We start from the raw sequence: 21745 nt of genomic DNA, 5'->3' as shown, positions 1-21745 counted from the left end.
AGTATCTCTCGAAAGTTTTATCTGGGTTTATATATCTGGTAGATATTTATCTTGTGAGCATATTTTTATTCTCTAGAAAAATAAATATGATGCTGCATACACTGTAAAAGCCTAAAATGGTTTTGGTATCCGTATTTCTCTTTGGAAGAAGTAAAAGGGAAAAAAAACCCCAAACACCTGTATTACTAGAAATGCTTCCTAAGGAAAGCTATATTCCAATCTAACTTGCTTGAGGATACTTGATTAAGTCATGCAACAGCCCTTTCTTATACCTACTAAAATGCCTGTAAGCAGCCAATTTATAATATGTATATTGCTTAGAAGAGGCACTTTGCTTACAAGGACTGTTGCTGAGAAGAGGCTGAAGCATTAATTCCCCTCATTCGGGAATTCCTTCTGATTAAGTGCGTAGCCTGACAGACTTTACGAAATATGGCAAGGCCATAACTCCAATTTTTAAAGCCACTGCCTATTGGAGCTAATGAGAAGGAGATGACACACAGCTCAAATAATTATGCCTTCTAACATTTATGGAAATGGTTTTTGCCTGGATACCCCTGGGCTTTCAACTTGGTGTTCCACAATCGGGCTTGATTCTGCCGAGAATCCAAGCCAGCTCCCGTCCATGCCTGGGCGGCTGTACGGCAAGAGGAACGTGAGGAAACATGGCCTTAGCTAAAATGGCGCGCTGCTGGAGACCCCTCTTTACTCTCTGGAGGGCTGGTGGCAGAAAGAAAAATGCGTTTCCTGAAGGGTCCACCTATAAATATCTATGTGAGAAGGCTGAAGATAGCCAGCCTCTACCTTACACGTCTGGTCAAGATTTGAGAAAATGAGCTTTATGAATTTAGTGCTACGCTTGCACTATTTAGTAAAGCTGGCCTGTCATCCAGGACTCTTATGCTTTGGTTGTACAGATATGGTGGTGTATGGCAATATTCTTATATATTCATATATTATTGGAAGCTACAAAGCTCTTATTCTTTGCTTTTAAGAAGTTTGTAACAGCACACTAACAAAATAAAATAAAATAGAAAGATTGACTTGAGTTTTAAATCCAGTATCATGTGGTCAATATGAGGCTCTGAGCTTCACAAGTTGGAGTCCTGGAGGATTCAAGACATACAGTGCATGCCATACACAAAAGAATTAGCAGGATATGGTTAGATCTAAGTTAGTCTCCTCCCTCAACCTGTAATAAAGACAGTCAGGAATGGAAGATGAGAAGGAAGAGACTGAGGGGAAGCCTGTAAGTTACATGCGGGTGTGCGCCCCTGGAAAGGGTCCTGGGCTCCGTCACCTCCCCCAGCACAGTCTCAGGAGGGCTGCACAAGCCATCACAATCAGAGCTGAGCCTGGAGAAGCCCTGAGGCCAGGATCAAAAGTCCATGCTGGGCTCACCTCCACATCTCCACTCCTAAGGGACGGTATCACATCCCTGGAGATGGATTCCCAGACAGGAAGAACGGATTGATGCCAAAGGCCCAGAGCAAAGGGACCTCACAAACAACTCCAGGGCCCTGGCCTTGACAAAGTCCTCTGCAAATGAGGTTCAACCACACTGACCGGGGGGAATGGACAACTCTAAAAAGACTGCTTAGACTTCTCAAATCACTGGAACGGAGGGGCAAAAACAAAGTTATAGGAAACAGTCACAAGTCATAGTTTTTGCACTACTGGTTTGGTGGCCCGAGAGTTGTACTTACTATAACGTAACCATAGGAGAGGCTGCAGTGATCAGCGCTCTCAGAAGCGAGGCTGGTCACATCTTGCTTATCTTCTCTCAAATTTATTCAGTGTTATAATTGACATATTTGATGCTATACTGCCCACTGAAAACAGGCTACCTTTTTGTTCTTAAATTCCTTTAGAAAGATAACTTTACTGGTTTTAAAATAATAAAAGATAGAATTTCATATCTAAGTGAATTAAAAGTAAAGCCAGAGAATTAACATAGCATTTAATATGATTTAATGTTCCACTGAAGCCTTTTTTTCGTCTATTACGTATAGGAACCCAAAGTCATACCCATAATCATCTTTCAAGGACATGGGACTTTTATTCAATACTTCTATTCTGAAAAGTATTTAAAAGAAGTTTTCCAAGAACAACGAAGACTTCAGATGTGGATTCAGATAATTCTAATTTGGGGAATACTATATTAATTAGCATTTCACCTAGCTAAATTCTATTAGTAAATTCACTCAAAGAGCTGCTATAAAATGCTGTACTACATCCACAAAGCCTTTCTGAGATGATTCTGTGACATTTAATACTTATTTAATGTTCATTTTAAAAATAAATGAATGATTTAACATAAAAAAACCTAATAATTTGGCTCATGTTTCCAGTTCCCACCCAGATAGAAGCCAGCCATTGCAGAGGTAGGTAGTGGAAGACTTAAGGGTGATGGTAGGAAGAGAAACACCAAGCAAGATGTTGATGTCCAGAGATAAGGCCGAGAATCAAAAATTTAACAAAGAACCATATTAACGCACAATCCGTAATGGATGCTCCATGCAGATTAAATCATAATTAATCTTCGTTGAACCTCGGTTTAACAAAGCACAGAGGTGTAAAAATGCATTTTACTTTGCTTCTCATCAAAATGGCTTCAAAAAGTCTTAGAGCAACATGGGCTTCCCTGGTGGCGCAGTGGTTGAGAATCTGCCTGCCAATGCAGCGGGCACGGGTTCGAGCCCTGGTCTGGGAGGATCCCACATGCCGCGGAGCAACTGGGCCCGTGAGCCACAACTGCTGAGCCTGCGCGTCTGGAGCCTGTGCTCCCAACAAGAGAGGCCATGATAGTGAGAGGCCCGCGCGCCGCGATGAAGAGTGGCCCCCGCTCACCACAACTAGAGAAAGCCCTCGCACAGAAACGAAGACCCAACACAGCCAAAAATAAATAAATAAATAAGTAAATTAAAAAAAAAAAAAAAAAAAGTCTTAGAGCAACAAAGGGTGAGACATTATTTGTCTAGAACATTTTGTTGTGGATTCCTCAATCATGCTGAATAAATTAGGTGTCACAATATAACATCTATTTAACAATTAAAGGTCAATTCAGAATAGAATAATAAAATGACAGGGAAAACTAATTAGTAGGATCAAATTTTTCCACACATATATTCTCAGAGAACTTGACTCACTTAAGTCTAATTCCTTTGTCCTGATAGTTTAAAAATTATACAGGCTCTCCTGGGCCTGGGTCCCAGGTGAGGATAAAAGACTTTAGAAATACATGCTTTATTCACTAACAGCATTTACTAACAGGATTTTGCCACCCCCAAGAGAGTGACCTTTACTTAAACTATTAGCTTTGACAAGTGAAGTGAAAAGAAAAACACAGCTTAAGGAGACTGACCTCCCAGAATGTGGACATTTACCAGACTATACTCTTTGGCCCCTTCTATCTTTCCACAGTAAATATTTGTTGATTAGGGACTCAAATCAAAATCATATTTGTTTACTGTGTGAGTTGAAGGCAAAAGCAACGGAATACGTCTTTTTACAAAAAAACCCCCACAAAACAAGAAATATGTCACCAATTTATTCTTCCTCTGTCATCTCAAAAGGAAAACAAATCTCTGAAAGTCAAATTGTCCCCTCATGGGATGATGGATTTCTAAATGCTGAGTAACTTGTTTTCAGCAAAGAGATAATTCCGCAGAATCAGTATTCAGAGTGGCATTTGACAGGACCGTAATGTTAGTTAGACAAATGTCTGTATAAGCCATAAGATGTGACAGAGCAATAATTTTTATGGACTGCCATAGGCAAGCACATTCAGATTCTCAAAACCTTCTTCTGAGTTTAAAGAATGGGTTTGGGAGCAAAGACTTTGGGGTGCTACTAACCACATAGGGATATAGCACATCAGGGATAAAATTGTACAAAAGTTGGGATATGAGGTGCTCAGCAAGTCCAAGCTCCTATAATGCTTGGGCACACTCGACATTATGGTGCTGAAATTCCATAAGCTTGGAGCCTCATTCCATTCATAGCATAAAGCTGAATAACGCTTGCCTACAAACTTTTTGATACCTTAGTACATTGCTATGCAATGTGTGCCCCAGTGAAAATCTCTGGTATGTATTTACGTGCTTATTCAAATCCCTGGCTTTACTTTCCTCTTAGAATTTGGTATACATTCTGATTTTCCATAGGACTGACATTAAGGCAATAGGATCTTCATGAAACACTGCCCTGCCCTGTAACTGCTTTCAGCCCGGAAGAGCAGATAATTGCCATTACTGAGCTATTACTGTGTGCTAGTATCATTTCAGATCCTCTTTTTTTTTTTTTTTTTTTAACATCTTTATTGGAGTATAATTGCTTTACAATGGTGTGTTACTTTCTGCTGTATAACAAAGTGAATCAGCTATACATATACATATATCCCCATATCCTCTCCCTCTTGCGTCTCCCTCCCTCCCACCCTCCTTACCCCACCCCTCTAGGTGGACATAAAGCACCATCGAGCTGATCTCCCTGTGCTGTGCGGCTGCTTCCCACTAGCTATCTATTTTACATTTCATAGTGTATATATGTCCATGCCACTCTCTCACTTCATCCCAGCTTACCCTTTCCCCTCCCTGTGTCCTCAAGTCCATTCTCTACATCTGCGTCTTTATTCCTGTCCTGCCCCTAGGTTCTTCAGAACCAATTTTTTTTTTAATTCCATATATATGTGTTAGCATACAGTATATGTTTTTCTCTTTCTGACATACTTCACTCTGTATAAGTCTCTAGGTCCATCCACCTCACTACAAATAACTCAATTTCCCTTCTTTTTATGGCTGAGTAATATTCCATTGTAGATATGTGCCACATCTTCTTTACCCATTCAGCTGTCGATGGACACTTAGGTTGCTTCCATTTCCTACTGTAAAGAGAGCGGCAATGAACATTGTGGTACACGACTCTTTTTGAATTATGGTTTTCTCAGGGTATATGCCCAGTAGTGGGATTGCTGGGTCGTATGGTAGTTCTTTCTTTAGTTTTTTAAGGAACCTCCATACTGTTCTCCATAGTGGCTGTATCAATTTATATTCCCACCAACAGTGCAAGAGGGCTCCCTGTCTCCACACCCACTCCAGCATTTATTGTTTGTAGATGTTTTGATGATGGCCATTCTGACCGGTGTGAGCTGATAGCTCATTGTGGTTTTGATTTGCATTTCTCTAATGATTACTGATGTTGAGCATCCTTTCATGGGTTTGTTGGCAATCTGTATATCTCTGAAGAAATGTCTATCTAGGTCTTCTGCCCTTTTTGGATTGGGTTGTTTGTTTTTTTGATATTGAGCTGCATGAGCTGCTTGTAAATTTTAGAGATTAATCCTTTGTCAGTTGCTTCGTTTGCAAATATCTTCTCCCATTCTGAGGGTTGTTTTTTTGTCTTGTTTATGGTTTCCATTGCTGTGTAAAAGCTTTTAAGTTTCATTAGGTCCCATTTGTTTATTTTTGTTTTTATTTCCATTTCTCTAGGAGGTGGGTCAAAAAGGATCTTGATGAGATTTATGTCATGGAGTGTTCTGCCTATGTTTTCCTCTAAGAGTTTGATAGTGTCTGGCCTTACATTTGGGTCTTTAATCCATTTTGAGTTTATTTTTGTGTATGGTGTTAGGGAGTGTTCTAATTTCATTCTTTTCAATGCAGCTGTCCAGTTTTCCCAGCACCACTTATTGAAGAGGCTGTCTTTTCTCCATTGTATAGTCTTGCCTCCTTTATCAAAGATAAGGTGACCATAAGTGCGTGGGTTTCTCTCTGGGCTTTCTATCCTGTTCCGTTGATCTATATTTCTGTTTTTGTGCCAGTACCATCCTGTCTTGATTACTGTAGCTTTGTAGTATAGTCTGAAGTCAGGGAGCCTGATTCCTCCAGCTCCGTTTTTCTTTCTCAATATTGCTTTGGCTATTCGGGGTCTTTTGTATTTCCATACAAATTGTGAAATTTTTTGTTCTACTTCTGTGAAAAATGCCATTGGTAGTTTGATAGGGATTGCACTGAATCTGCAGATTGCTTTGGGTAGTAGAGTCATTTTCACAATGTTGATTCTTCCATTCCAAGAACATAGTTTATCTCTCCACCTGTTTGTATCATCTTTAATTTCTTTCATCAGTGTCTTACAGTTTTCTGCATACAGGTCTTTTGTCTGCTTAGGTAGGTTTATTCCTAGGTATTTTATTCTTTTTGTTGCAGTGGTAAATGGGAGTGTTTCCTTAATTTCTCTTTCAGATTTTGCATCATTAGTGTATAGGAATGCAAGAGATTTCTGTACATTAGTTTTGTATCCTGCTACTTTACCAAATTCATTGTTTAGTTCTAGTAGTTTTCTGGTAGCATTTTTAAGATTCTCTATGTAAAGTATCATGTCATTTGCAAACAGTGACAGTTTTACTTCTTGTTTTCCGATTTGGATTCCTTTTATTTCTTTTTTGTCTCAGATGGCTGGGGTAAAACTTCCAGGACTATGTTGAATAATAGTGCTGAGAGTGGGCAACCTTGTCTTTTTCCTGATCTTAGTAGAAATAGTTTCAGTTTTTCACCATTGAGGATGATGTTGGCTGTGGCTTTGTCATATATGGCCTTTACTATGCTGTGGTAAGTTCCTTCTATGCCTACTTTCTGGAGGGTTTTTATCATAAATGGGTGCTGAATTTTGTCGAAAGCTCTTTCTGCATCTACTGAGATGATCATATGGTTTTTCTCCTTCAATTTGTTAATATGGTGTATCACATTGATTGATTTGCATATATTGAAGAATTCTTGCATTCTTGGGGTAAACCCCACTTGATCATGGTGTATGATCCTTTTAATGTGCTACTGGATCCTGTTTGCTAGTAGTTTGTTGAGGATTTTTACATCTGTGTTCATCAGTGATACTGGCCGGTAGTTTTCTTTTTCTGTGACATCTTTGTCTGGTTTTGGTATCAGGGTGATGGTGGGCTCACAGAATGAGTTGGGGAGTGTTCCTCCCTCTGCTATATTTTGGAAGAGTTTGAGAAGGATAGGTGTTAGCCCTTCTCTAAATGTTTGATAGAATTTGCCTGTGAAGCCATCTGGTCCTGGGCTTTTGTTTGTTGGAAGATTTTTAATCACAGTTTCAATCTCAGTGCTTGTGATTGGTCTCTTTATATTTTCTATTTCTTCCTGGTTCAGTCTCGGAAGGCTGTGCTTTTCTAAGAATTGCCCATTTCTGCCAGGTTGTCCACTTTATTGGCATATAGTTGCTTGTAGTAATCTCTCATGATCCTTTGTCTTTCTGCAGTGTCAGTTGTTACTTCTCCTCTTCCATTTCTAATTCTATTGAGTTGAGTCTTCACCCTTTTTTCTTTTTTTTTTTTTCCTTTTTTCTTGATGAGTCTGGCTAATGGTTTATCAGCTTTGTTTATCTTCTGAAAGAACCAGCTTATAGTTTTATTGATTTTTGCTACTGTTTCCTTCATTTCTTTTTCATTTATTTCTGATCTGATCTTTATGATTTCTTTCCTTCTGCTAACTTTGGGGTTTTTTTGTTCTTCTTTTTCTGATTGCTTTAGGTGTAAGGTTAGGTTGTTTATTTGAGCTGTTTCTTGTTTCTTGAGGTAGTATTGTATTGCTATAAACTTCCCTCTTAGAACTGCTTTTGCTGCATACCATAGGTTGTGGGTCATCATGTTTTCATTGTCATTTGTTTCTAGGTATTTTTTGATTTCCTCTTTGATTTCTTCAGTGATCTCTTGGTTATTCAGTATCATAGTGTTTAGCCTCCATGTGTTTGCAATTTTTACAGATTTTTTTCCTGTAATTGATATCTAGTCTCAAAGTGTTGTAGTCAGAAAAGATACTTGATACGATTTCAATTTTCTTAAATTTACCAAGGCTTGATTTGTGACCCAAGATATGATCTATCCTGGAGAATGTTCCATGAGCACTTGAGAGGAAAGTGTATTCTGTTGTTTTTAGATGGAATGTCCTTTAAATATCAATTAAGTCCATGCTGCTTAATATATCATTTAAAGCTTGTGTTTCCTTATTTTCATTTTGTTGAACTGTCCATTGGTGAAAGTGGGGTGTTAAAGTCCCCTACTACGATTGTGTTACTGTCGATTTCCCCTTTTATGGCTGTTAACATTTGCCTTATGTATTGATGTGCTTCTACGTTGGGTGCATAAATATTTACAATTGTAATATCTTCTTCTTGGATTGATCCCTTGATCATTAGGTAGTGTCCTTTTTTGTCTCTTGTAATAGTCTTTATTTTAAAGTCTATTTTGTCTGATATGAGAATTGCTACTCCAGCTTCCTTTGGATTTCCATTTGCATGGAATATCTTTTCCCATCCCCTCACTTTCAGTCTGTATGTGTCCCTAGGTTTGAAGTGGGTCTCTTGTAGACAGCATATATACAGGTGTTGTTTTTGTATCCATTCAGCCCGTCTGTCTTTTGGTGGGAGCATTTAAAACATTTACATTTAAGGTAATTATCGATATGCATGTTCCTATTACCATTTTCTTAATTGTTTTGGGTTTGTTATTGAACGTCTTTTCCTTCTCTTCTGTTTCCTGCCTAGAGAAGTTCTTTTAGAATTTTTTGAAAATCTGGTTTGGTGGTGCTGAATTCTCTTAGCTTTTGCTTGTCTATAAAGGTTTTAATTTCTCTGTCGAATCTGAATGAGATCCTTCCTGGGTAGAGTTATCTTGGTTGTAGGTTTTTCCCTTTCGTCACTTTAAATATGTCTTGCCACTCCCTTTTGGCTTACAGAGTTTCTGCTGAAAGCTCAGCCGTTAACCTTATGGGGATTCCCTTGTATGTTATTTGTTGGTTTTTCCTTGCTGCTTTCAATATTTTTTCTTTGTATTTAATTTTTGATAGTTTGATTAATATGTTTCTTGGCGTGTTTCTCCTTGGATTTATCCTGTATGGGACTCTCTGCGCTTCCTGGAATTGATTGACTATTTCCTTTCCCATATTAGGGAAGTTTTCAACTATAGTCTCTTCAAATATTTTCTCAGACCCTTTCTTTTTCTCTTCTTCTTCTGGGACCCCTATAATTCGAATGTTGGTGCGTTTAATGTTGTCCCAGAGGTCTCTGAGACTGTCCTCAATTCTTTTCATTCTTTTTTCTTTATTCTGCTCTGCCTTAGTTATTTCCACTATTTTATCCTCCAGGTCACCTATCCGTTTTTCTGCCTCAGTTATTCTGCTATTGATTCCTTCTAGAGAATTTTTACTTTCATTTATTGTGTTGTTCATCATTGTTTGTTTGCTCCTTAGTTCGTCTAAGTCCCTGTTAAATGTTTCTTGTATTTTCTCCACTCTATTTCCAAGATTTTGGATCATCTTTACTATCATTACTCTGAATTCTTTTTCAGGTAGACTGCCTATTTCCTCTTCATTTGCTTGGTCTGGTGGGTTTTGACCTTGCTCCATCATCTGCTGAGTATTTCTCTGTCTTCTCATTTTGCTTAATTTACTGTGTTTGGGGTCCCCTTTTCGCAGGCTGCAGGTTCGTAGTTCCCGTTGTTTTTGGTGTCTGACCCCAGCGGCTAAGGTTGGTTCAGTGGGTTGTGTAGGCTTCTTGTTAGAGAAGACTGGTACCTGTTTTCTGGTGGATGAGTCTGGATCTTGTCTTTCTGGTGGGCAGGACCACGTCTGGTGGTGTGTTTTGGGGTGTCTGTGACCTTATTATGATTTTAGGCAGCCTCTCTGCTACTGGGTGCGGTTGTGTTCCTGTCTTGCTAGTTGTTTGGCATGGGGTGTCCAGTACTGTAGCTTGCTGTTCGTTGAGTGGAACTGGGTCTTAGCGTTGAGATAGAGATCTCTGGGAGAGCTTTTGCCATTTGCTATTACTTGGAGCTGGGAGGTCTCCGGTGGACCAATGTCCTGAACTCGGCTCTCCCACCTCAGATGCTCAGGCCTGACACCTGGCCAGAGCACCAATACCCTGTCAGCCACACGGCTGCTAGTCTCCTGCAGAGAGACTAGGGGTGGTGGCTGTGGCTCATGGTGGGGACAAGGACACTGGCAGCAGAAGTTCTGGAAAGTACTCCTTGGCGTGAGCCCTCCCAGAGTCCGCCCTTAGCCCCACCAAAGAGCCTCTAGATCCTCTTCTTGAGGGCTCTCATTTAATTCCCACAACAACTTTGGATGCAATTAAACTTTTATTATTCCCATTTCAAAGATGAGGAAAGGCTTTGAGAGGTTAAATACTGTTTTCCAGTCTCTCACAGGGATATTCAGAGATAGCCCTGGAACACAATGCTAGTTCTCTTTCATGCCAAAACCTCTGGTTTCGCACACACTTTGGCAGAGTATTTTCCTGACACCAAGATGGCCTCAATCTCTTTTGCAGAGACATAACTTCACCTATTTATTTTCCTTCTTCTCTTGACCTTGGTAGCCCCACAAAAACATATTATTCCCAAAGAGATCATATGCTAAACTGGTCTCTGTGTCAGCAATCTACTGGCAAGTGTTAAGGGTAAACACACTTACCCAGTGGGGTGGGGAGGGTGGGGGAGCATAAATTCAACCTGAAAGAAAAATCACGTCTGATTTTTCTTCCCATAAGCAACAAATAATCTACGATGAGCTATCTAAAAATGCTTACTTTAATGTGTGTGTAGTTACCACTATCTCCATGAGAAAATGTAGCTCTACCATGAAGTAGCGTGAATGGCATTAGTACCTTTCAGATAGAGTTTGTGTTTTCTGTGAAAACTTACACCACCAATAAACTTGCTCAACTACGTGACTCCTTGGAGGATGGCAGCCAAGATAACCCATGAGCAGGATGGGTCCCTGGAGAGTCTTAATTTATATCAATGACAATTTATATAAACCACCAGGGAAAGTAGGATGAGGAATGTCTAGCTCTCAAGGTTGAGAGACCTTGGAATTGGGTATCAAGGAAAGTTGGGATGTTCTTAAAATACTGAAGTACGTGGTACCTTTCCTTGTTTGAAGGAGACTTTAAATGCATATGGATAATTCATAGGAATAAGGATTCCATGGTTGTTCAGGTAAGAATCCATGCACATGTAGCCCAATGTTAAACTATAAAGCATATACAGTTTATTTCATGTTTAATAATAATTTTTGTTTGACAATTATTCTTCCTTTCATGACTTTTTTACCATCTTGGGTTTTTAGAACTCACTGTTTTCCCCTGACACCAGGAATTTGCTCTCTCCAAATAGCTATGGGTCCCACAACTCATCTTCAAAACTTGTCTGAGCAGATGATTGATTCAATGATCTTGATCTCGAATCTTGAATGATCCAAGACTACTTGGAGCTAATATATAGTAAGTAGCTCATGATGGCTGAAGAGGCTATATATCCCAGAAAAAAAAAATCTGCATTTTAGTTTGTGTCCAAATCCTAGGAATGAATATTTTAAGACTTTCTTGTTCTTTAGCAGAGACCAGTCACAGAGAGAGATCTGTGAAGTGGGCTGTTTTCTGCAGCCCTGAGATCAAAACATCTACTAACTGCACTCTCTGCAATGCCAGACTCCACGATCGGCAATGCCAGACTACTCAGCCTACCTCCTCATTTGGTTGCTTCTTTCCAATGTGCCCATTCTTTTAGTGTTTCAAAATCTGGGTACCAAGCTTTCCCTTACATCACCCACACCCTTAAGCCTACCAATGGCTTTCTTCTCTCATCCATTCTTCTCTTTCATTAAAACAACTTCTCACTGCAAGTATTCTCATTAATACAGTTTACTATGTCATTTCTCTCCATTTTTTCTTTCCCTGTGGTCTAGCAAATCTCATTATGTCTTTTCTCCCATTTTTCCACTTCCAAGTTGAGGTACACCTAAATGTCAAGATTTTTAAAATAGTATTTTGGGAATACTTCCAAAGCAAATACAGGTTTAGTTGAATTTGGAAAAGAGAAAGTACGGGAAAGAATAACAAACACAGACCACCCACGTTCTTATATCCAATAACAGGAAGAACAAAAGACACAATGATAGTAGTAATATCGGCCTCCACTCAGTATGGCACCTCTTACCACAAGGGAAGTGGTAAGTAAGGAAAGGAAGAGGGGCCACAGCTAATTTACCAAGTGTGATCATAGGTTTTTCACGTGGAGGAAGCATGATATGAAAACATAAACACTTCTGTTTCCATTTTTTGAAGGTAGTGGTTTGGATAATGAGCTTATATGTTTTTATAAACCTAAATTCTTGATAATCAGCACTAAAATGTGACTACAGGTAAAACAGCCTGGTTAGAGTGTATACAAAGACTGCAGATGAGCCTTAGACGGAACGATCCTAATGGCCGTCAGACAATTCATTCCACCTTTCAGACTCTACAAAACATCAAATGTCAGAAAGAGCCAAAAAACTGTCATCAATCACTGAGGTACTTCTAGTACGTTTGGATGTCCCCGTCATATAGACAAATTATCCAGATGTCAAGCTAATTTTTCGATTTCTACTTGAAAGCTTTGTGTCACCTAGGTCTAGTCAACATTGAATTAATTTTCCCCCAACATTATAAGGATCCTATTATTGAAAACACTGTTGTTATACACTACGGGCTAGAGAATGTGGTTAATCTGATATTCTAGTTAACTGAGTTATGCATCCAATTGTGCATCATATTGATTTTGTATCATTATTGTTACTCATGTCTCTGTTTATATCTCTCCTTTTTCACAAAAAGAAAAACTCCTTGAGGAAAAGGCCTAAACTTCAGCATCCTTGCACCATTTGTGGTGTTTTAGTACCATGCTCTACATGCATTATTCTTCATTAATAGATGTTTACTGAATGGGTGAATCTACAGTATCTGAATGGTCAATATTCGAAGACCCACATTGCAGAGAAAAACTACACATGAGTGTATACAATATGAATGTCTCTTTCTTGATCATACTAAAGACATTTTAGGGTTTGTGGTACCTCAAGGTCATCATTACAAATGTTGAAGGCTACTGAAGTATAAAATTGGGGAATGCTAATTAATAGAGGGCTAGGTGATGGTAGAACACATCACACCCTTGTGTAAGACCTCCCACAATTTCCAGTATCCACAGGATAAAGACCAAAATCCACATACATCCCAGCATGGCTTATTCCTTGTCCGTATCTCTATACTTGCAGCCTCGGCTCACACATTCATCCTATTCACTGTACTTCATGTTTTTCTGCTTTTCACATCCTAAGAGGTACTATCATTTTTCCTGCTTCGAGCCCTGTGCCATGCTCTTCCTCCATCAGAAATTCTCTATCTGTTCTTCCCCATCCCTAACCAGCCAATGTCTACTCATCTTTTGAGAGAGCTTCTGCCTTTAATATGAGTAAAATTCCTTCATTATACGCCGTTGCCTCACTCAGAACATTTATTGCAATTTATAATTATGTATTCATAGCAAGGTCACTGGAATAACGTTGATCTTCTCTCACTACACTCTAAGCAGCGTGAAAGCAGTGTCATTACCTGGTTTGCTCACCGTCAGATCAGCAGTACCTAGCACAGTGCTTAGCAGAAAGGAGTCGCTCAATATATATTTGTGAATCAACCAATGAATAAACATGTGATTTTGCCTTCTGATTACTGCATATATATGTGTGTGTATACACACATGCACACACACACCTACACCCACAGGGTTGGCCAAAAAGTTCGTTCGGGTTTTTCCACAAGATGTTACAGCCAAGCCAGAACGAACTTTTTGGCCAACCCACTATATATATGTGTGTACATATATGCATATCATATATATATATATATATATATATATATATATACACACACACACACACATACACATATATATATACACACACGTACATACATGGCAAACACACTCGTGTTTTTTATTTGGAATATTTATGCAAGGTTACATACGAGGCTTAGTGAGTATCTTAAAGCATATTTTAAATAGCAGGTGACATTAATTTGGACATTATGAAAATCCATTGGAATTCTCATTACTCTAACCCCAAGTACTTTCTTTCCTTAATCAAATATATTGTTTTCGCATGTTTTGTCATTTCTCTGCTGATAGTTAAATCTGATGCTGGTATGGAATTTGTAAGAGATTTTGGTCTATGTGAAAATGACTTTATACTCCTGGCTACAACATGAACTAATATTTATCAGCGAGAGCATTCAAGGCAACATGACCTCTTTTGCATTCAAAGAATCAATGTAAATGTCAATTACTGCTAGATGCACAGGCAGAGAAGAATACATTCTTGTCTGTACTGCTCTGGTCCCTCAAGATTTATGCTCCTGTGCCATTTTCTGAACAATCTAGTAAAATTCGATTTACTTTTTCAATTTGTCTCCAGCCAAGCTTCCTTCTATCAGCTCTGCAGACATTACAATGCTGGCCACGTAGAGTAACAGGAGAAGAACAATGAGAATGAAATTACCTGTGCATTTGCGATCTGTGTCTTCTTTCTTTGACCCACTAATTGTCAACTTGCAGTTGAAGTTTTCCTCCCAGTATTCGGCAAACCATACGTTTCTTCTGTTGTTTTCAAGTGTGCGGGATGTAAAATAGGCATCAAACCCTAAACAGAGTTAAATGAAAAGGTTATTGCTTGTGGGGCACTGCTGGGACGTTTGGAAATAAAAATACCAATGATGGTTTTTCTTCGTTTTAGTAGACTGGATGCTTGCTCTTTTGTGTCAATCAAAAAAAAAAAAAAAAGTGAGGAAAAAAATACCAATGCTAACTCCTATGGCTAAATCCCTAGTTCAATCTGCCAGGCAGATGTGTGGCCTACAAATGACCTTTCACAATGAAATCTGCATTAGGGACCTTAGCAGTGACCCAGTGATCACAGCATCCCTTGTATCTCTGGTGAGTAGGCTAGGTTTTCATCATCACCAAGATAATAAGTGATCATTTCAGTGCTTACTATGGACCAGACTCTGCTTTACGTAGATTCTTTCATTCATCTCAACAGCCTATGCGGTAGTTGCTATCATTTCCATTTTGCCAATGAAAAAAGAGAATCTTAGAAGACATAATAAAGTGCCCAAGGTCAACCATTATGCCATATTCTGCATCCCTAAGCATGTGAGTTACTGACCTGTGATTATCATTCTAAGAACCCTCTTGCATTTAGTAAGGACCCATTATGGAACTGACTTTCCAGTCAAAATGGAAGTTTTTGAAGAGGCCATAGGTAAACTGACCCCAACGTAAGTGTAATGCTGTTTCTAAAGAGTGTTAGAGGAGCAGACTCGAGAGAACAAGTTCCCAGGAAATCTCTAGCTACCTCTTTAGCATGGTGCAGCTTTAAGTGGGCCAGTGGTCCTGTGAGAATCAGATTGGATTCAGTATCACAAGGGCTGGCCTTGAATCCCAGCTCCACTAATCTTGCTAAGTCAGGGAAACATGAGCAAGCCCATGCTGGAACTTTCTTATCTTCCTTTCATTTACCTGTAAGATGATACCACCTGTTTTCCTTATGGCATCTTGCTTGTGGCAGTGGGAAGACTTTGGAAACTCACGGAGTTTAAGGTCAAGAACCATAGGAGTAGATGCACTTACGTTCACATTATGTAAATTACTCAGTTACTCTTATTTAAGGCCACAAGAAAAAAACAGCTCTCAACTCTAAACTTCACAAGAGGGGCACGTCAGTTTAATTTTATTCACCACTACATTCATGGCCCAACATACAGTAGTAACCCTACTGTAAGTGGAAAACTTGAAATAAGTAAATGAGACAAAGAAAAAAAAAAAAGAAAGGAAAAAGAAACCTATACAGGAGATTATATTTTAGAGAAAATAAAAAGAATAGTCTACATCTTTTAGTTATTTTCTAGGGTGTTGTGAGAACATGATTCTTGACCCGGTATCCAGGAAACTGTCCTTTTATATGCGCTGCCTTCGCTGACTTGAGAGTAATGGAGCTGTAGCATCTGACTCACTCTGATATCAACACTGATCGATCCATCTGTCTGGCTGGAAGACCCCTCCCACCTCACTGTTTTCCCATAACCCTGCCTCCAGATGACTGTTCAGTGAAAGAACAATTACCAAATAAAGGGGAATCTTTGGGGGAAAGACAGAGTCCCCCAGAGTTTCCAGGAACACTACATGTATGCGCTTGGTCATGTACATACATACACACACGCACAATGGTAACTAGTTAACTTCCACTTTTCTCTCCATCTATCCCCCCGCCAAACCCCTGCAAGGGGGAAAAAAAAAAAGGCAACAGTGGTAGACTGTGACACTGATGGCCCCTGCTGGACCATGCTTCCTGGGCTTCACCCCCTTGTGTGGTCCCCTCTTGCGCAGCCTGCCTCTTTGTTCACGGGACATTGGCAGGTGCGATGCAAGCGGAAGCCAGAAAACCCTTTACTCACTGTGCCTTGTCCTTGTGAGACGCCCCTTGGAATCCAGCTACCATGCTCTAACACGAGTGGCTGGGGTACGTGACATCATGCGGAGAGAGAAGAGCCCAGCCAGACCCCAGCGCTCTCAGTAGAGCCTTTGTGGACTTTGCAGCCGTCCAGCTGACTGCAGTAGAACCACTCAGCTGAGACCACCCCGATTGCAGAACTGTGGCGATTCATCTTTTAAACCACTAACACTTGAGGTGGTTTTCCTGCAGCCACAGACAACTGAAGCGCTCCTGCATTAGCACGGCACCCTAAGCCCCTCTTTGTGAGACACCCGAACAGCACACTCTTAAGGAAGAAGCAGCCTCCAGAGAACACAAATAGAAATAAACTCTTTGGCCGTATGCCACAGGCCTGAAGCTCAAACCAGACTCAGAATAGGAACTACTAAAATGGCTCAAATTGTAGCACCGATACATATATTCCCCAGCTCAGAAGAAAACAGCTTTACAGGAAACGTCATCACTGAAAAAGTCCATCACTTCAAAACACCTCTCTCTTCAGCCTGTGTCTGCTGGAAATGCAAAAACACGCTGGTGAAGGAAGGACTAGGGTGCAGCTAGCTAGCACGGTGGCAGGCAAGAGAAGGCAGCAGGCACCTCCCTCTGTTCTAAGGGAGAACCAGCAGATTTCTGCAAAGCCTGCACCATAACAGGAGGCGGAGGAGCAACAGGCTTTCCTGGTCTGAACCTCCGTCCTTTTACTCACACATCCAGTTCGCTCCCAGCTTCCTTCTCCTCCTTCGCCTCCTCACAGCAGGGACTCACTTGTAGGCTGAATTCAGCTTTCACTCCCCCAAGGAACGCGCGACCAACTTTCCGGGGCATCTCAGAAGGGGTGGAGGTTTGGGGTGGGACCAGAGAGGCTGCCTTTTTAACAAGCCCCAGGTGCTGTGCATGCAGCCCCTGCTTTGAGAAGCCGGACTTCTCCAATCTTGGGTTTTTAACGAGATCCAGGTGATGCTCCTGTTGCCCAGATTGTGAGAAGCAAATCCTGCGCTTCTGAAGCTGGGCTTTAAGCCGTTCCAGCCCAATTTGTTAAATGTCAGCCTGGTCACCTTCTCAGCCTCGAATCTTTGCCCTGGTTCCGATGACAGGGTCTTCGCTTTGCTTCTGCAGTTGAGACTTTTGCTTAGTACCGTGTTCAGGATGGCAGGAGCCCTCCCTTGCATCCTGTGGCCTGCAGATGGCTGGGGGGAGGTGGAGGGCACTGTGTGACCTGCGGGTGAGTTTTCCTGGCGTGTTCTCTCCATTGCTTCTCAAGGCTCCTTTGCAGCCTCAAAGGCTGTGTTCCTCAACTTTGCCTCCTGTTATCACTCTGGGCTCCCCAGCCCAGGAATTTCCATCCTGGTGCAACGTTTTAGTGCTTCTAAGAAGGTAACCTTAAATAGCCTGTGCCTTTGAAATGGAGCAGGACACTGTGGTCCTTCCCCCTTCAGTTCTCTGCCTGCCTTTGGTCTGTACAAAAACTTTAGCCAAAGCATAAGTTTAATCAGAGAAGTGAGAAAATGCAGAAGCAAAGGAAAGCAGTCAAACAGGAGAAAATAATAATAGTTTAGTCATTAAGCAAAGTCAAGGACCTTTAGCTCCTCCTCAGGGGCTGTAGATAACATTCTGAGCCATATCCTTTGAGCTGTCTTATAGATGCTGAAACCACCACCATGTGGAAGAAGTTAATTACATGATGACCAGACTGTAGCCAGGCCATAAGCTGCCACCATTCCAAGAACTGGCCTCAAAAAAGTGGGAACAAATTGACCCTGGAACTAAAGATTAACTGTACTCAAAACAATCAAGATGACGCGGATCAGACCATGGCATGACCAATTTCAAGATGCCTGTCAGAGCTGACTGTGCCGTTTCTGCATGTAGCCCCCTCCCTCCAGCTGTGACCCCGGAAACTCCTCTTTAAAAGCTCTTGCCCACTGACTGTCAGTGCGCGGATCGGCCTTTGGACACAAGTCCGCCCTCTCTCCCCGGTTGCTGGCCTCCGGAGTAAAGCCAACTTTCCTGTTCACCAACCTTGCCTCTTTACTGGCTTTTGAGCAGAGAGTAGCAGACCCCACTTTTGGTAACATCTTCACTACCTCTTCTGAAGGCCCATGGCCTTGAGGGGTAACTCAGAGCCCTTAGCCAGGTACCAACATAGCATACACTGGCTTTTGGGTGGTTTCCTAGAGATGTGAACTGCCAACCCATAGGAGACCTGCACTTTTTCTGGCAGTAGAAAAACCATGTAGTGTAGTGGTGAACTATACATCGATGTCACAGTGGTGGGTTTGAACTGTATGAACTTGAGCACATTATTCAGTTCAAGGTTCCTCATCTGTAAAATGGGGTTAATAGTAATACCTACCTCATCAGTTTGTTACAAGGATTAAACACACTATTATGTGTAAAGCATTCAGCACCGTGCCTGATGTAGTAAATATGAACTGTTGGTTCTTCAATAAACATACTCGTACATTAAATATTTACTGAGCGCCCGCCCTGTGACAGGCGCTATCCTCTGCACTCACAAACCTTGGGATTAAAACCTATCTGTCCCTTATGGGATTTAGGACCAGCCTGGTGGGGAAGACAGACTTGAAAAAGCATCATTTAAATAAATACAGGGGCTTCCCTGGTGGCGCAGTGGTTGAGAATCTGCCTGCCAATGCAGGGGACACGGGTTCGAGCCCTGGTCTGGGGAAGATCCCACATGCCACGGAGCGACTAGGCCCGTGAGCCACAACTGCTGAGCCTGTGCGTCCGGAGCCTGTGCTCCGCAACAAGAGAGGCCGCGACAGTGAGAGGCCCGCGCACCGCGATGAAGAGTGGCCCCCGCTCGCCCCAACTAAAGAAAGCCCTCGCACAGAAACGAAGACTCAACGCAGCCATAAATAAATAAAATAAATAAAATAAAAAAAAAAAATCTTTAAATAAATACAAAATTACAACTGTGATAGCTTCCATGCAGGACGGGTACAGGGATAGAACCGTGTTAGGGAATCAGAGAGGGCTTCCTGGAGAGAGAAGATACAGAGATGAAAAAAGGGAAACATAGGGAGTGGCGATGAGCAGAGACTGGACATTTGTTCAGATGGAATGGCTATGCCTGAGGAATACTGAAGTCATTCTCACATTTCAAACTATCCCAGGACAACTGGCCTCAAAATCAATACATATACATGCACCATCTTCTATGTATATGCTATCTAGTATCGTTACTAAAACTCTAATAGACTAATGGCATAAACGTTTATCCAATGAATGAATAAATATATCAATAAGTTAGTCTCCCAAGTAGTCGTTACAAATCCTGATGTCAGACAGATTTACATTTGGTTACATAAAAAGTTGTACCACTAGTTATAATTAGAAAAATAACAAGCATTATATATATATTTTTCATTAAGTGTCACATAAACCCTAGGAAGTAGGTAAGTAGGTACTAAAGTTATTCACACTTTAGAGGTAGAAACTAAGGCTCAGAGAGGATTCTGGGCTCAAGTCTGGCTAATTCCAGACCCTGGTGTTTGCTCCCATGTAGAGCAGTGATTCACACAGTTGGGTGGGTATCAAAATCATCTGGAGAGTTGATAACACAGAGGTCAGGCCCACTGAAGGTCAGATCTGGGTCTTTTTGTTTTTTCCCCAAGTTCATTACAGTTTCTATAGCCTCACAATTTTACCTTTTTTTTTTTTTTTTTTAAGGACGAGGCTATTTAATACCAGATGTACAGTCACCAAGGTGCAACAGAGAATTAGGGATTGAAGCAGAATTTACAATAACTCTAATAATATATGCATGTATGGGTGTGTGTCTGTGTGTTTCACAGTGAATTAATACTTTCTTCTCATTTCTGTGAGAGCCCTGAAGAAAAGTGATCTGGACACACATCCCTTTATTATTAGTTAAATAACCTGAGTTTTAAAAGACTAGGGTTTCAGTTCATAGAAAACAGAATAAGAATTACCTTAAGGGAGAAAATCATTTTTTTATGTGGAGCTGATGACATTCTTAGTATTAAATTGTTCCTTTTGTTGGACAGATGATTTTAATTTCAGAAATTAATCTCCAGGGGATTCTAAAGCAAATATCCCATGTTGGACAATATTCCTATAATCTTGGAAGTAAACTGAGATCAGCATAGAAATGATGAGCAGGGTTTTAGCTAGTATTATAAAACGACATTTATCTGGTTCTTTGTTCTTTTAACTGGGATGTTGCCTTTAAACTCCTCCTGAAATTTGTGGTCAAGACAAGAGTGTGCAAATCAATAGACACATAATTCATCCCGAGCGGTATGTTTGGGAGGTGACCTTTCCAACTGAGAAGGAAGAAGGCTCTCCCAGCTGCATAGTATGAAAGGAAAACTATCAGTGTCAAGAGCCCTGCTCGGCTACGGTGAACGGAGACTGACAGATACTAATGGAGCTTCACAAGGCATAAGAGAGTGACCAGTGGCCCTGACTGCTGCCTTATCCACACAAGTCATTCACTGCAGGCTAGAATATCCCCGTCAGCCTACACGGCAAGGAGGACCCAAGGCTTCCTATGCACTCGCCTGTAAAGGCGAGGCTCTTAGCTCTACCTGGTCCGCCTCTGACTCCAGAAGGATGTGGTCATGATTCAGAAACACAGCTCCTGGCACATCATAGGGAAGCGATACTAACAGAATAGATGAATGAATCGATGAATAAAAAGAAGGGGCGAAAACACAGACGGGGACAGACAGAGAGGGAAAGAGCGAGAAGGGGGGAGGCGGAAAAGGAGGGGGGAAAGAGAAGGAAGGAAGTAGAAGAGAGGAGAAGAGACAAGAGGATGGAGGGGTGGGGAGGGAAGATGGAGACACTGATGAGGAAAAGCAGCCGGGAACTCACGTTCCCTCCTGCTGAGAGGGTCAATCAGAACCATACATTTTGAAAATAAGCATTTGCTTTATTCCCTTTTCTATTTTTAGAACTCATGGTAGTGGGTTAAATTGTGGCCCCCAGAAGATATGTCCATTTCCTAACCTCCTGAACTTGTGAATATGACCTTACTGGGAAAATATTTGGATACTGTCTAACAAGAAGTTATATTGCAAATGTAGTTAAGGCTCTCAAGATGAGGTCATCCTGGATTATCTGTGTTGGCCCTAAAGCCAATGACAAGGATACTTATAAAAGACACACAGAGGAGGGACCCACAGGGAGAGGGGGCTGTGGAGAAGGCCGTGTGGAGATGGAAGCAGAGACTGAAGTGATGCAGCCACAAGCTAAGGGAATCCTGGAGCCACCTGAAGCTGGAAGAGGCAAGGAAGGATCCTTTCCCAGAGCCTTCAGAGGAATCACGGTCCTGTCCACACCTTCATTTCAGACATCTAGCCTCCAGAACTGTAAGAGAA

At 41.1% G+C, this 21745-nt stretch overlaps 1 protein-coding gene across 20 annotated transcripts in view; it reads right to left on the bottom strand.

Annotated features, from left to right (window-relative positions):
- Nucleotides 1–21745, bottom strand: part of GRM7 (glutamate metabotropic receptor 7) — a 1143247-nt gene that overhangs the window by 306208 nt on the left and 815294 nt on the right. For all 20 annotated transcript variants that reach the window (XR_014250531.1, XR_014250532.1, XR_014250533.1 and 17 more), the window contains one exon: nt 14385–14525. Coding sequence is in view for 9 of the 20 variants with exons in the window: in XM_082412139.1 (XP_082268265.1) it covers nt 14385–14525 (141 nt within the window). In the remaining 11 variants the exon portion in view is untranslated. The remainder of the gene's footprint in view (nt 1–14384; nt 14526–21745) is intronic.

Source organism: Balaenoptera physalus (genome assembly GCF_965194825.1).
Source record: "Balaenoptera physalus genome assembly, chromosome: 11".
Lineage (NCBI taxonomy): Eukaryota > Metazoa > Chordata > Mammalia > Artiodactyla > Balaenopteridae > Balaenoptera > Balaenoptera physalus.
The sequence above is the reverse complement of the archived record's forward strand: the minus strand, read 5'-3'. Positions and strand labels throughout refer to the sequence as shown.